Genomic DNA, 13,452 nt, shown 5'->3' with positions numbered 1-13,452 from the left:
CCTGGGGGCGATGAGTGTCATTAAAGGCGACGCCCCCGGCCCTGGCTACCGAGACCCAGCCCTCCACAGCCTCCCAGAGCCAATCAGGGCTCGGGAATCAGTTCTGGCCGCGTCCCCAGCGCGAGAGAGGAGGGGAGGAGCTGCCCCGTTTACTTGCATTCCCTTGGCTGGCCTCGGGAGGCACCCGGCCTCTGCCCAAGGGGTCTAGGTGCCCCCCGAGAAGGCAGGAGACGCGGAGGGGCATCCTCTGACGGTGCGCCCAGAGGGACTCGTGTTACCTCCAGGCTTGTTTACATGATGGCTACCTTGGCCGAGGCCTTTGCCTACTTGGTCCTCTGGGCTCCTACCCCGGTTCCCATGAGGTCCTCTCGCAGCATCTAGACATTCTTATCCCCTCACAGATCAGTTCTGCTCGCGCCTGTGTCCTTTCAGTGCCCGCACCTTTCCTCCTCTGTATCTTCTATCCTCCCCTCTGTAACCTCTAGCTCCGCTGGGTCCCCAGTTTCCTTATGACTCCAGTCCCTATCCCTGCATCACAGACCCTGGCCCCTGGCCCTGTCCCGGAGGTGAAGGGGCAGAGAGCTCAAGATACCTCTGTCTGCATCAAGCAAGTGGATCAGACATTCTTCCTACTTCTGGTGGCCCGAAACCAGCTTCCCTGCTATGCGTCCTTTCCAGAACTGGAAGGCCAGAGAGACACTTTCTGACATAGAAGGAGGATGCATGTGAAGGCAACGTTCAAACACACACACACACACACACACACACACACACACACACCCCTCAGTCATCATACAGAACATCCATGCCGCAAACTGAGGCTCCAGCTCGAGCTCCTGCCCACTGCACGTTCACGCCTCTCTCTGCCCAGGTGACATTCCCTCGCTGAAGCCTCAGGGGTGACCGCAGAGAGGTGGCAATTCCATGAGCCCTAGTAAGTAGCTGGTTCGGCCTGGAAACGACGTGGTTCTAGGCTCGCCTGCACCGAACCGGTAGCGGGAGCCGGGTGAGCCGAGATCCAGGCTTTAAGTTCATAGTGCAAGATGGGGTATCAGAACTCGAACTGGAGCGGGTAGAAACCACCGGCCCCAGCCCAGTTTACAGACGGCAGCCCCAGGCACCCAGGAGAGGTGGTGGGAGGGAGTGACTGGCGGCCTTCCCAGCCAATGGAAGCCCGAGGCTGAGCGGGCCAGCCCTATTCCTGCAGACTTGGCGGGGCGTGGGCGGGGATTCCCGGGCCGCTGCTGTCTTTTCGCGCCTGCAGGCGGGCGAGGCCGGCGGCTGCCGCAAGCGCGAGAAGGTGAGGGGGGACGGGAAGGATGGAGCCCGAGGGTGGGCTGCTGCATTCTGGATTCTGGAACTGCTCTGCGGGATTTGGCCCGAGGTTTTGCGTGGGGTGTTGTGGGTGGGATTCTCAGCAGCAGGTCCCGTCCCCAAGTCTGGGAGAGGTTCATGCACCTCTTTAGACCCAAGAGAAGGGGGGACAGAGGAGACTGCAGCCTGGGGCTTGGAGATCTCTGGGGCCCTTGGCTGCAGCTGTCCCAGGTTCTGAAGTCCCTGGGGGCCTCAGCCCCTGGGACTGGCCCCCAGCCCACATACACAGGAGAGGTGGTGCAGTGAACTGTCCTGGCCCAAATCTCTCACAGTGCTTGCAGCCCTAGGGCCGGCAATAATCCCATCCCCACTCTCTCACCCTCTACTGAGGACTGGAGACCTACCTGAGTAGATGACTCAGCTGAGAGCAGGAACTAGGGGTAAAAGAGGTTCTCACCCACCTTGTTGTATAAATGGCTTCAAAGTCCACAATGGTGCCTGAAATGGGCAGTTCTCTATCCAGGGGTGGGAGAGGTGAGAGACCTAAGGGTTGAGCAGGATGCTCAAGCCATGGGGAGAGGGGGTGGAGGTCCTGGGGGGCAGCAGGGGCAGCATTTACACCCCTTTCCCAATCCCTGCTCTTCCTGTGCAGGCCTGGAGCACACACTCCTGAGGAGAAGCAGAGGTTGGGGGCTCCCAGTCCTTGAGACCCCGGTTGGCACAGAAGGCTCATGGAGCCCCAGGCGTGGGGGGCCCTCCTCTCGAGGGTCAGCAGGTTCCTTCCGGACCTGCAGGGCACCACTCCAATCTAGCCAGCATGGCACATGGTTTTGCAGTGGGCTTCAACCCGCTGGGTCTTGGAGACCTAAGCTCCAGCTCTCTGAGCTCCCTCTCCTCCCGAGGCCACCTGGGCAGCGAGTCGGGCTCCGCAACACGATATCTGCTGAGAAAGCAACGGCTGCTGAATGGGCCCCACCGTGGAATCCGAGCCTCATCGCCCATGGGCCGAGTCATCCTCATCAACTCCCCTATCGAAGGTGGGGGCAGGGCTGGGAACTACCAGGGTGGGTAGGGGACAGCAGGCTTAAGTAGGTGAAGGGAGAGCCAGCGTGGGTGGGGAGTCCTAGGGATGCAGGGAGAGAGAGGGCCTCTGGTAACCCATAGATTCTTCCTCGTCTATCCTTTTCTCATCTTCAGACCGGTTTTTCAGTGTTGCAAGATAGTGGAGAGGTCAGAGCTGGGAGGTCTGGGCATGGAGCCGAAGAAGGGGTGTGTGGTATGCTAGCCCCCAAGTAAGCAAGGCCAAATATTAAATTGGCCCCCTCCCTCCTGTGGATTCTTCCTTTCTCCAGGCTCATCTGAGTATGACTTTTGGGGGATGGGACAGCATGGAGAAAGACATTCTTCATCAACCCGCCCTTTGTGTGCCCAGCTCTCTGCTGGGCTGTGGGAGTCAGTGTCCAGATGGACAGACAGAATTAAAGGCTTCAGGTGCAGAGGATGGAGACAAAGGTAGACTGGAAGATGCTCCCTTAGCAAGAACGGGGAGGGGTCGAGGGTCAGCACGGAGTCCCAGGTCTGGGCCCCGAGGGAGAGGGACACCTAATCTTATGCAGTTGCTTAGTGCCGTTTCATGGCACACCTATCTTATACCAGCTCTCATTAGGTCCTGAGGGGAACTTACAGGGAACTAAGTCTCAATTTTCACCTTCCAGAAATTTCCAGTGTAGCAGGGCTTGGAGATGGAGCCATGGTAGCAGCTGGTAGTGGGGTAGAGATATCACAGGCAAGGTTGAAATGAAAAGTGTGGAATATGGCAGGTGGGCACTTAGGAGACAGCGTGGTGCAGTGACAGATGTGAGGCGACAAAAAGCCGGTGAACCAGGCAGGACCTTGCCTACCAGCAGGGGAGGGGGCCTCCCTGGGCAGAACCAGATAAGTATCTCCAGCTGCCCTCCTCTCTCAGCCAGCAGAGTTCCCCTGGCTGGCTCTCAGACTGGACCTTTCAGACCCTGCTGTTCCCTCTGACCTCACTGGGCCCCTCTGTCCCCTGCCCGGCCACAAGGGCAGGAGTGGAATATGCTGCTCAGAGAGCAGGCTTTCCCACGCCAGTGGCCCAGCACACTCACCCCCGTCGTCCGCCACTCTGGCCTCACTTTCAGGTGAGCAGCAAGGCAGTATGTCATTCTGGACATGGAGCTGGAGTCCCCAGATGAACTAGGAGACACGGAGGAGCAGAAGGGAGGCACTGCAGTACAGCTCCTGCAAATCCCATCGTATTAGAATTACACCTAAACCTATACACCTGTACCTCCCCCCGCACACTCCATGCTCGACTATGATGCACACTGTCCCTCTGAAGAGCCTTTTCCAGCAGTTCCATGAGTGCTCTCTCCCTCACCCCATGCCCCAGTGCAGTCAGGAGAGCAGCCTCCCTTAGCAATGATGGAAGGACTAGGGCATCAGTCCAACCAATTGGTCTGTCTGGGTTGGGAGCATGTGAGCTCAGAATTGTCCCCTCTACCTGAGCACAAACATCCCCCAACTCACCACAGGCTGGAGCCCCTCTCCCATGTTATTTTATATGTTATTCTTTAGACCCTTCCAGAGGCCTAACATAACTGATGAGGGAGACACAGTAGAAAGGGGAACACTGCTACCCACATTGTCCTCGAGAGTTCCCACCAGCTCCTCAAACTCGCTGGGTCCCAGAGAAATGGCATTGTCTTTAATCCCAACCAGCCCCTTCTTCTTGCTCTCCTAACTCATTCATTTATTCATTATTCTGGTTATTATTTCATTCATCAAAAAAAAGACTTAGCAGGGACTTCTCTGGAGATCCAGTGGTTAAGACTCCATGTTGCCACTGCAGAGGGCACGGGTTTGACCCCTAGTTGAGGAAATAAGATCCTACATGCTGTGCAGTGTGGCCAAAAAAAAATTTTTTTTTAAAGACTTAGCAAATATGAAGCACTGTGCAACATACGGGGAATACCTTGGTGGAAAGAATTACTAAGTCCCTACCATGATTGACTTCCCTCGTGGCTCAGATGGTAAAGTGTCTGCCTACAATGCAGGGGACCCGGGTTCAATCCCTGAGTCGGGAATATCCTCTGGAGAAGGAAATGGCAATCCACTCCAGCACTCTTGCCTGGAAAATCCCATGGACAGAGGAGCATCTTAGGCTACAGTCCATGAGGTCGCAAAGAGTAGGACATGACTGAGAGACTTCAGTTTTTCACTTTACCATAATTGAGCTTATAGTCCAGTGAAAAGAGAGTGAGAATAAATAATATTACAAATGAACAAATAATGAGAAAGGATGGTAATAATCTTAAAGGTATTAATTTGGATGATAGGATAGAGTAGTGGTTATCAAACTTCAGAATACATCAGAATTGCCTGGGGGCTCGTGAAAAGATTACTGGATCCTGCACTCAGAGCATCTGATTCAGTGGGTTTGTGGTAAAACTCCAAATTCACATGTGTGATAATTTTCCAGGGGCTGCTGATGCTGATCTGGAGAGCTCGCTTTGAGACCAATTTTGAGACTCCCTGGGAGGAGGGGGAGGGGCCGTTCTTCAGCAGGATTGCCCAGGAAGTCTTCTCTCAGAAAGTGGCACCCAAGCCAGGAGAACTGGAAATAGGAGGTGGCTTTACGAAGGCCTGGGCAAGAGCACCCCAGGCAGAGGGCACACAGAAAGGACTGGCTGGTGAGAGGAACAGGGAGGAGGTCAGTGTGGCCCAAGGTCATGAGGCCAGGGAGGGTGGCCAGGGGTGAGTGTTGAGAGGTGGGCAGAAGGAAACCAGGGAGGGCCTTATTGGGCATGGAAGGAATGTGCAGCTCCTTCTAGAAGCAGGGGCAGGCATTGAGGTTTTTAATCAGGGCAAAGGCATGACTGTGTATAGAATGGATTAAAGGAGACAGAGGTGAAAGTGAGGAGATAGTGAGGCTGCTGGGTATCTGGAGAGATGCCTGGTGGCAGGGCTAGGGCACTGGAGGTAGAGAAACTTCCCTCCTCAGGGGCCCCAAGCTCCTAGGCTCGAAACCCAGATTTTGACATCCCCCTGGCCCAGGAAGCTGGCTCTCCGGGAGGGAATGAGGAGAAAGAGAATCGGAGGGCAGGAGAGCAAAAGTCTCCTTGTCTGGGCTGAGAAGGTCCTGGGACCTGTGCAGATAGAATCAGCTAGGAAGCCCCAGTGCCTCTCATGCCTCTGTCCTGCACTGTCCCTGACTGCAGGCTGCCCTTGGGGATTTCTTCCAGAGACACTCTGCTCATGCACTGTAACTTGATTTCTCTTAGATCGAGTGTGTGTGTGTGTGTGTGTGTGTGTGTGTGTGTGTGTGTGTGATTTCCCCTCTCAAACACCTCTGAGTAAGCCTCACCCAAGAACTCTCACCTTCCCACCTGGGACCCAAGTTACCCCTCCAGTCCCCTCACTCTTCTCTAACCAGAAGACCACCTCTGAGCCTTTGCTCACTCCATCCCTTCATCAGTGCCTTTCCCTTCCCCTCCACCCACCCAAATCCCACCTTCCAAGAAGCCTTCCCCAATAGTTCTGGTCCCTAAAGTTCCCCTCCTCTGACTTTCCCTGTCACTGATGGAGAGAACCACTTCTGTGCTCTAGGCGCATGGTGGTGTTTTGGGTTTCTCTCCTCATGTAGCCAAAGAGCTCCTAGTACCCTCACCTCGAGAATCACAGAGTCTACAAGGTAAAAGGAGCCTCAGGGATCCTTCCACAACATCCCAGACAGGGATTTACTATCAGCTTCTATGCCTCCAAATAATGAGGAATTCACTATCTTTCATGGAAAATTCATTCCATTGTCTGCCAGCTAAAGGTTTTAAAGAAAGTTTTCCCTTATTAAATCTCCTCCGTATAACTCCAGTGTGTGGGCTTGGTTCTGCCCTAGGGGTTACACAGACAAAAATATCTAATGCCTTTTATAGAATAGTTCTTCAACTATTTGAAGATAGGCTTGTCTCTGCTGTAAGCCAGAGAGCCCAGATTCCCTCGACTGTGCCTCATAGAATGGAATCTTTTTCATCCATCTGACTCTGAGTGGCAGGGTTTTTTAGAATTTGGCCTGTCCCAGAGAGTATGGGAAACTTAGTAAGGATCACACACACACACACACACACACACACCCTACATTATAAAGGAAAGAAAACAGTGTCTTCTAGCATGGAGTTCTGTTCTGCCTGCTCCCACAGCCTTCCTGCCATGATCTCAAAATCACCCAGAGAGGACTCAGAAATTAGCTGCCTAATGGCACCCCACTCCAGTACTCTTGCCTGGGAAATCCCATGGACGGAGGAGCCTGGTAGGCTACAGTCCATGGGGCCGCTAAGAGTTGGACACGACTGAGCGACTTCACTTTCACTTTTCACTTTCATGCATTGGAGAAGGAAATGGCAACCCACTCCAGTGTTCTTGCCTGGAGAATCCCAGGAACAGGGGAGCCTGGTGGGCTGCCATCTATGGGGTCGCACAGAGTTGGACACGACTGACGCGACTTAGGAGCAGCAGCAGCCCACATTTAGGGTCCTGGGTGGCTGTGCCCAGCAACCCAGCCTTTGCAGGCCCCAAGTTAGGGTACTCAGGGACCCTCTGTGCCCAGAATGGGCAGGGGAGTCATGCCTGTGTCCCCACCGCCATCAGCCAACAGCGATGAAAGTGACATCATCCATGCAGTTCGAGTGGAGAAGAGTCCAGCTGGGAGACTGGGGTTCAGTGTGCGGGGCGGCTCTGAGCACGGCCTGGGCATCTTCGTCAGCAAAGTGGAGGAGGGGAGCAGTGCAGGTGAGCGGGACCCCATGGGTGAAATCCTGGCTTAGGATGTGACCCCCCCACTTTGGTGGTATGCGGAGCTGTTGGCAGGGATGAGAGGAGAGGACCCTCAGTTTTGGAGGGGCTGATCCAGTGGGGAGATGAAAGGGGCTAATGAATAGGTCCTTGGTCCGATGGGCTAATACTCAGACCCTACCTAGGGATCCCAATCTCATCGAAGAAACTGTATCCCAGGGAGCTTCAGGGATGGGAGAGGCTCAGCCTCAACCCGGGGGACTTCTCCCCAGGGGCCCCTGCCCACCACCCCCTCCCCTGATACAGAGCGGGCTGGCTTGTGCGTGGGAGACAAGATCACCGAGGTGAATGGGCTGAGCCTGGAGAGCACCACAATGGGCAGCGCTGTGAAGGTGCTGACTGGCAGCAGCCGCCTGCACATGATGGTGAGACGCATGGGCCGAGTGCCGGGCATCAAGTTCTCCAAGGAGAAGACCACATGGTGAGCAGGCCTGGCCTCAACCCCCAGCCCAGCACCACCACCCAGAGCCATGGTGGGAGAGACCTAGAGTCCAGGGCTTCTGCTCTTCCCATCCCCTGGTACTGGAAACACAGGGATCTAATGGTCTGACCTTGAAATGAGAAAAGGCTGTGTCTTTCCCCCAGCCCTCCTCCCAACGCTACTGTCTCAGACCCCAGTGACCCTGCCCCTCTATGCTGTAGCTGCCGCAGACCTGGAGACAGGGCAGTATCTCTCTCCCCGGCCCAGAGAGGATTTAAAATGGAGCCTGGCAGTTTCGTGTGTGCCTGCTAAGTCACTTCAGTGGTGTCTGACTCTTTGCCACCCCATGGACCACAGCTTGCCAGGCTTCTCTGTCCATGGGATTCTCCAGGCAAGAATACTGGAGTGGGTTGCCATGCCCTCCTCCAGGGGATCTTCCCGATCCAGGGTTCAAACCTGCATCTCTTACATCTTCTGCATTGGCAGGCGGGTTCTTTACCACAAGTGCCACCTGGGAAGCCCAAGCTGTTGCTGCCTTGGGCCTGAGGAAAATATAGTGTCCTCCCTCCTGGGCCTGGGGAGGATTTAAAATGGGGCTTGGCAGTTAGAACTGCTCAATAAAGAAAGATTTCCATGGTTTCCCTAATTTGATGAAATCTATGTCCCAGTGAAGATCTCAGGCCCCCCAAAGCAGTTCCTCCTTTCCTGTGTAATTGTCTTGGCTGCTGGGAGGAGAGGGGTGGGTGGTGGTAGATGAGGGCCCAGGCTGAGGGCCCCCTGTGATTGTCCAGGGTGGATGTGGTCAATCGGCGACTGGTGGTAGAAAAGTGCAGCTCAACACCCTCCGAAAGCAGCTCAGAGGACGGTGCACGGCGCATCGTCCACCTCTATACAACCTCCGATGACTTCTGCCTGGGCTTCAACATCCGTGGGGGCAAGGAGTTTGGCCTGGGCATCTATGTGTCCAAGTGAGACTGGGGCAGGGGATGAAACGGAGTCAGGCTGGGACCTGGGGGTGCATCAGCAAGTGGATCCTGGCCAAAGACATGTCCCGGTGACCTAGGTTAGGGATAGGATCTGGAGAGGGGCCGGGGCTCCCCAGGAGGAGGGTCAAGGAGTTTGACCAGGTCATCCCTGTGTTCAAGTGAAGAGTCTGGAACGGGGAATGAAGGAAGGCATCAGATTACCTCTTTCCTGACCCCAGAGTGGACCACGGTGGACTGGCCGAGGAGAACGGCATCAAGGTGGGAGACCAGGTCCTGGCGGCCAACGGTGTCAGGTTCGACGACATCAGCCACAGCCAGGCCGTGGAGGTGCTGAAGGGTCAGACACACATCATGCTGACCGTCAAGGTGGGCAGGACTGTGGGAGTCAGGGAGAGGACAGACTCTAGGAAGGACTTCCCAGACCAGTCTAGCACTTAATGCTACCCATTGCTGTGCAACTTGTGAATTTCCACAGCCTCCTGAGAGGCAAGGCAGACATTGTCCTCATCTCTCTTCACAGAAGAAGGAACTGAGGCTCAGAAAGGCAAAGAAACTCAGGAATCAGTCATTTACACAGCTGATCAGTAGCAGGACCTGGTTTCAGCCTGCCCCCCCCCCACCCCAGGTGCAGTGGCCAGTGCCCTTTTGTATGAGTGGCGGTCTTGGAGGGTAAGGAGAAAATATCCTGCCCAGAAGGTGACGTGGTAGGACCAGGACCTGGATGGTGGGTGTCCTAGGGCACAGGGCAGGACAGAGATTGGATTTCAGGGGAGGTACCTGAATTCATTATTCATGTGGGTCTCACACTTGCCTAAGGATCAAGTCCTTCTCACCCTGGCTCCCACAGGAGGTGATGTCTTCCTCTCCCCAGGCCCCAACCCTGGCCCCTGCCCTGGTCCTCTCCTTTCTGAGCCTTCATCCTTCTCACCATTCAGTGCCTCCTCTGCCATCCCCCCACCACCTCTATTTCCCACCTCGCCTACATCCCATTTGTCCCCTTCCTTCCTCTCAAATTATCCCAAACATTCCCCTTCTCCCACTCTGCCCTCATTCATTCACTCAATACTTTTGAGCACCTACTATATGACAGCCATTATGCCAGGTACTGGGTGACAACAGTGAAAAAGATAGACAAGGTCTCTGCTGCTGGAGGGAAACAGACAGACTAGATACACGTGGATTGTGACGGCTGTTGTAAGGAAATTGATGGAGAGGTGGGATGGGTTAATCTGGGAAGGCCCTTTTAGCCAGGGGGATCTAAGGAGGAGACACCTGAAGAGCTGGCCATAAGATGAGCTGAAGGAAGAGAATTCAGGCAGAAGACACAGCACGTGCAAAGCCCTTAAGTGTAGAGGAAGTTGGCACATTCAGAAATGAAGCGGGTGGTGTCGCTGGAGTATGATAAGCTCAGAGCAGAGTAATTGGGTTGAAAAGTTGACTCCTATCCTATTGCTCCCGTGTTCTTACCCTCCCTTCCCACTCCCTGCTCACTCACTCCCCTCTGCCCTCCTATCCTCACCATACCCTCCCCAGGAGACCGGCCGGTACCCTGCGTACAAGGAGATGGTCTCTGAGTACTGTTGGCTGGACCGACGTAAGTGACCAGCTCCCCTAGGTTGGAGGGAAAGGGCCCTAAAGTGGAACTGGGTTCTCTGAAGAATAAGTGGGAGGGGCACCAAAATCTCCTCAGGACTCCTGTCTCTGGGCTCCTCTCTAAGAAGTTGCAGGTTCTGATCCAGGCTCTCCTGGGGGCAAGTCCGGGGTGGTTGGAGAAGTGCCTTGCCTAAGGTCCCGCAACCAGTTAGCAGGACTGCTGAGTAGTGGCTGGTTCCCGAGACCCCATGCTCACAACCTTGCTGCTGCCCAGCACTTCCACTCCAAGCCCACGAGTAGTCTGCAGCCCCAGCAGGGCCTCAAAGCCACCCGGCCAGACCTCTGAGATGTCCCTGCCCTCCCCACTGCCTGCAGTGAGCAACGGGGTGCTGCAGCAGCTGTCCCCCACCTCGGAGAGCAGCTCCAGCGTCTCCTCCTTCACCTCCAGTGCCCCCTACAGCTCGGCCGAGGGCTCCCTGCCCTCGGACCGCATGGATGTCTGCCTGGGGCCTGAGGAGCCCGGCAGCTGGGGCCCGGGCTGGGGGCGGGCGGACACAGCCATGCAGACGGAGCCCGATGCGGGGAGCCTCGTGGAGACCTGGTGCAGCGTGCGGCCCACAGTCATCCTCAGGGACACCGCCATCCGTTCCGACGACCCGCCACCCACCCGCCACCTTGACTCTGCACTCTCTGAGTCCCCCAAGACTGCTCTGTTGCTGGCCCTCAGCCGACCCCGGCCCCCCATCACCCGCTCCCAGAGCCACCTGACCTTGTGGGGTACGTGGGGGACAGGTTGCTGCTGCTCCCCCCAAAAGCTCTGGGTCCAAAATCTGTCTTGCACCCTGTCCTGGGCCCCAAACTTTCCTTTGCACCAGGCTTTGCCCAGCCACAGCTCCAGAACACACTTAGATCCTGCTTTGGGTTCCATTTTAAACTAGTCTTGGGACCCAAACCAGCCCTAACCCAGACCCTCCATTCTTAGGTTCCCAGACCTGTCCACACACACACACACACACACACACACAGTCCTCACATAGTTGGAGCTGTGGGTGGGGAAGGGGTGGGAAGTTGGAAGAGGAACCCCATCCCCATCTTCATCCCCACCTCCCCACACGGCTGCAGATCCTGTCTGCCCCCGACTCTCCCTTCTCTCTGCCCCTCTCCACACCCCTGCCCCTAGTCCTTCCCTTCTGCCCACCCCTCCCTCCTGTCTGTAGAGGAGAAGAAGCAGCGGAGGAAGGAGAAGTCAGGGTCCCCTGGGGAGAAGGGGGCCCTGCAGCGCTCCAAGACCCTGATGAACCTCTTCTTCAAGGGAGGGCGGCAGGGGCGGCTGGCAGGGGATGGGCACAGAGAGGCCTGGACGCTGGACAGCAGGAGCCCAGCCAAGCCCCGCCCTCGCCTGGACCTGGAGAAAGGTAGGTACACGGGTCAGATGGGAGGACAGAGGAAAAGTCGACTTGCTATTCCACAGCTCTGAGTCTAAATCCCACACTGCCTCATCCTAGCTGTGAGCCACCACCTTGCCCTGCAAGCCACAATAGTAAAATAGGAGTAATAATACCTGTTGGTGCTAGTGGTAAAGAACCTGCCTGCCAATGCAGGAGATATGGGTTAGATCCCTGGGTCGGGAAGATCCCCTGGGAAAGAAAATGGCAACCCACTCCAGTATTCTTGCCTGGGAAATCCCATTGACAGAGGAGCCTGGTGGTCTACGGTCCACAGGGTTGCAAAGAATCTGACACGACTGAAGCAACTTAGCATACACACACGCAATACTATTTCTTTAGGAATAATGATGAATCAGTGAATCAGTGTATGTTAATCACTTAGTACATGGTCTGACATACAGTAGGTGCTCAGAATATGTAGTGGTCTTTGTTGTACTGCCTCATCTTCCCATTTTCAGACGGGAAAACTGATAAGAGTCAGCACAGACAAGAAGACCTTGGGTCAGATGCCCATGCTCTTGGTGCTCTTGGGAGTCAGGGCACTCCTTTCCTAGGGCATTTGGCTTCATCTCCCCTGGCCAGAGCTCCACAGGCTCTAGCCAGTTCTATTTTTTTATTTTATTTTTATTTATTTATTTTACTTTACAATATTGTATTGGTTTTGCCATACATTGACGTGAATCTGCCATGGGTGTACATGTGTTCCCCATCCTGAACCCCCTCCCACCTCCCTTCCCATCCCATCCCTCTGGGTCATCCCAGTGCACCAGCCCCGAGTACCCTGTATCATGGATCGAACCTGAACTGGCTTTAGCCAGTTAGAGCAAGGCCATTTCTAAATCAAGGCCCAGGCAGGAGGGCCTAGACAGGCTTCACTCATGTTAAAGGCTTCCTGAGGACTCTTCCAGAAAGAATCTCTTCTCTCTGGTGAGATTCAAAGGCTGGACCAAAAGTGAATAAGTTGAGACTCTTGGGGTTGTCTGTGAGAAAAACTTAATCGAAGCTAGCTTTAAAAAGCACTTCTTGGTTCAGCTATGGATGTAAACTGGGTCTAAAGGTTTAAACAGTCTCCTCAGCCACCTGCACTCTTCATCCTTTGGTTCCTCTTTCCCCTGGTTTGTCTTCATCATCTTGCTGGCTTTGCCATTTGAAGGTAAGAAGGCCACTGTCGCTTAGCAACCCGGGGGAAAGAGCCTCTCCTTAAATAGTTCCAGATGATGTCCCAGGCTCTGGTTGGCCCAGCTGGGATCACATGCCCAACACATCACTTGTGACCTGGGAGAGAGAGAGGGTGCTTTCATTGGCCAGCCTGGGTCATATGTCCACCCTGGAGTACAGGGACTGAGAATGCTGGGGGTGGGGGATGGGATGGATCCCCTGGTGAAATCAGGGTGCTTTTTCTAGAAGGGAGAGTGAATGTTGGGTAGGCAAAAAGGGGCTGGGCCCTGCCCCTGCCTGGGTCTCATGAGAGAGACAATCCCTTCAAATCGGCAGTCTAACCCCCTCCCTAAACTCATCTCTCTCTTCACAGCCCCCAAGGCCCTTCTCTCTCCTGGTTCTCTTCCCAGTTCTCTGGCTACTCCTCTCCCTCCTTCAGAGGCTCCTCTTTTTCTCTCTGTGCCCTGAAGGTAGGTGATTTGCCCTTGGGGTTCTTCCATCCATTCATATGCTTTCCAATGGACCTCTACGAGCAGGGCACACACTGTGCCCCCTCTTGATCCAAAGCCTTTACTAACTCCCCACTGCCTGTGAATGAAGCTCCTGGCCTGACCTTGGCCTTCAGGACCCACCTCAATAGCCTGGCCTCTTGCTTCCCAGTCAT

General features: G+C 55.0%; 1 protein-coding gene across 1 annotated transcript in view; it reads left to right on the top strand.

The window, feature by feature from the left end:
- Positions 1–52: 52 nt before the first annotated feature.
- PDZD7 (PDZ domain containing 7) overlaps positions 53–13,452 on the top strand; it is a 21,131-nt gene continuing 7,731 nt past the window's right edge. Inside the window, exons 1-10 of the mRNA XM_061403155.1 lie at positions 53–1,300; positions 1,967–2,351; positions 6,979–7,119; positions 7,429–7,603; positions 8,395–8,571; positions 8,808–8,955; positions 10,123–10,183; positions 10,558–10,959; positions 11,400–11,597; positions 13,199–13,258. Coding sequence (XP_061259139.1) covers positions 2,132–2,351; positions 6,979–7,119; positions 7,429–7,603; positions 8,395–8,571; positions 8,808–8,955; positions 10,123–10,183; positions 10,558–10,959; positions 11,400–11,597; positions 13,199–13,258 — 1,582 coding nt within the window. The 5' untranslated portion in view covers positions 53–1,300; positions 1,967–2,131. The remainder of the gene's footprint in view (positions 1,301–1,966; positions 2,352–6,978; positions 7,120–7,428; positions 7,604–8,394; positions 8,572–8,807; positions 8,956–10,122; positions 10,184–10,557; positions 10,960–11,399; positions 11,598–13,198; positions 13,259–13,452) is intronic.

This window comes from Bos javanicus, chromosome 26 (assembly GCF_032452875.1).
Source record: "Bos javanicus breed banteng chromosome 26, ARS-OSU_banteng_1.0, whole genome shotgun sequence".
NCBI classification, from domain to species: Eukaryota; Metazoa; Chordata; class Mammalia; order Artiodactyla; family Bovidae; genus Bos; species Bos javanicus.
This window is presented reverse-complemented; position numbering and strand designations above follow the sequence as displayed.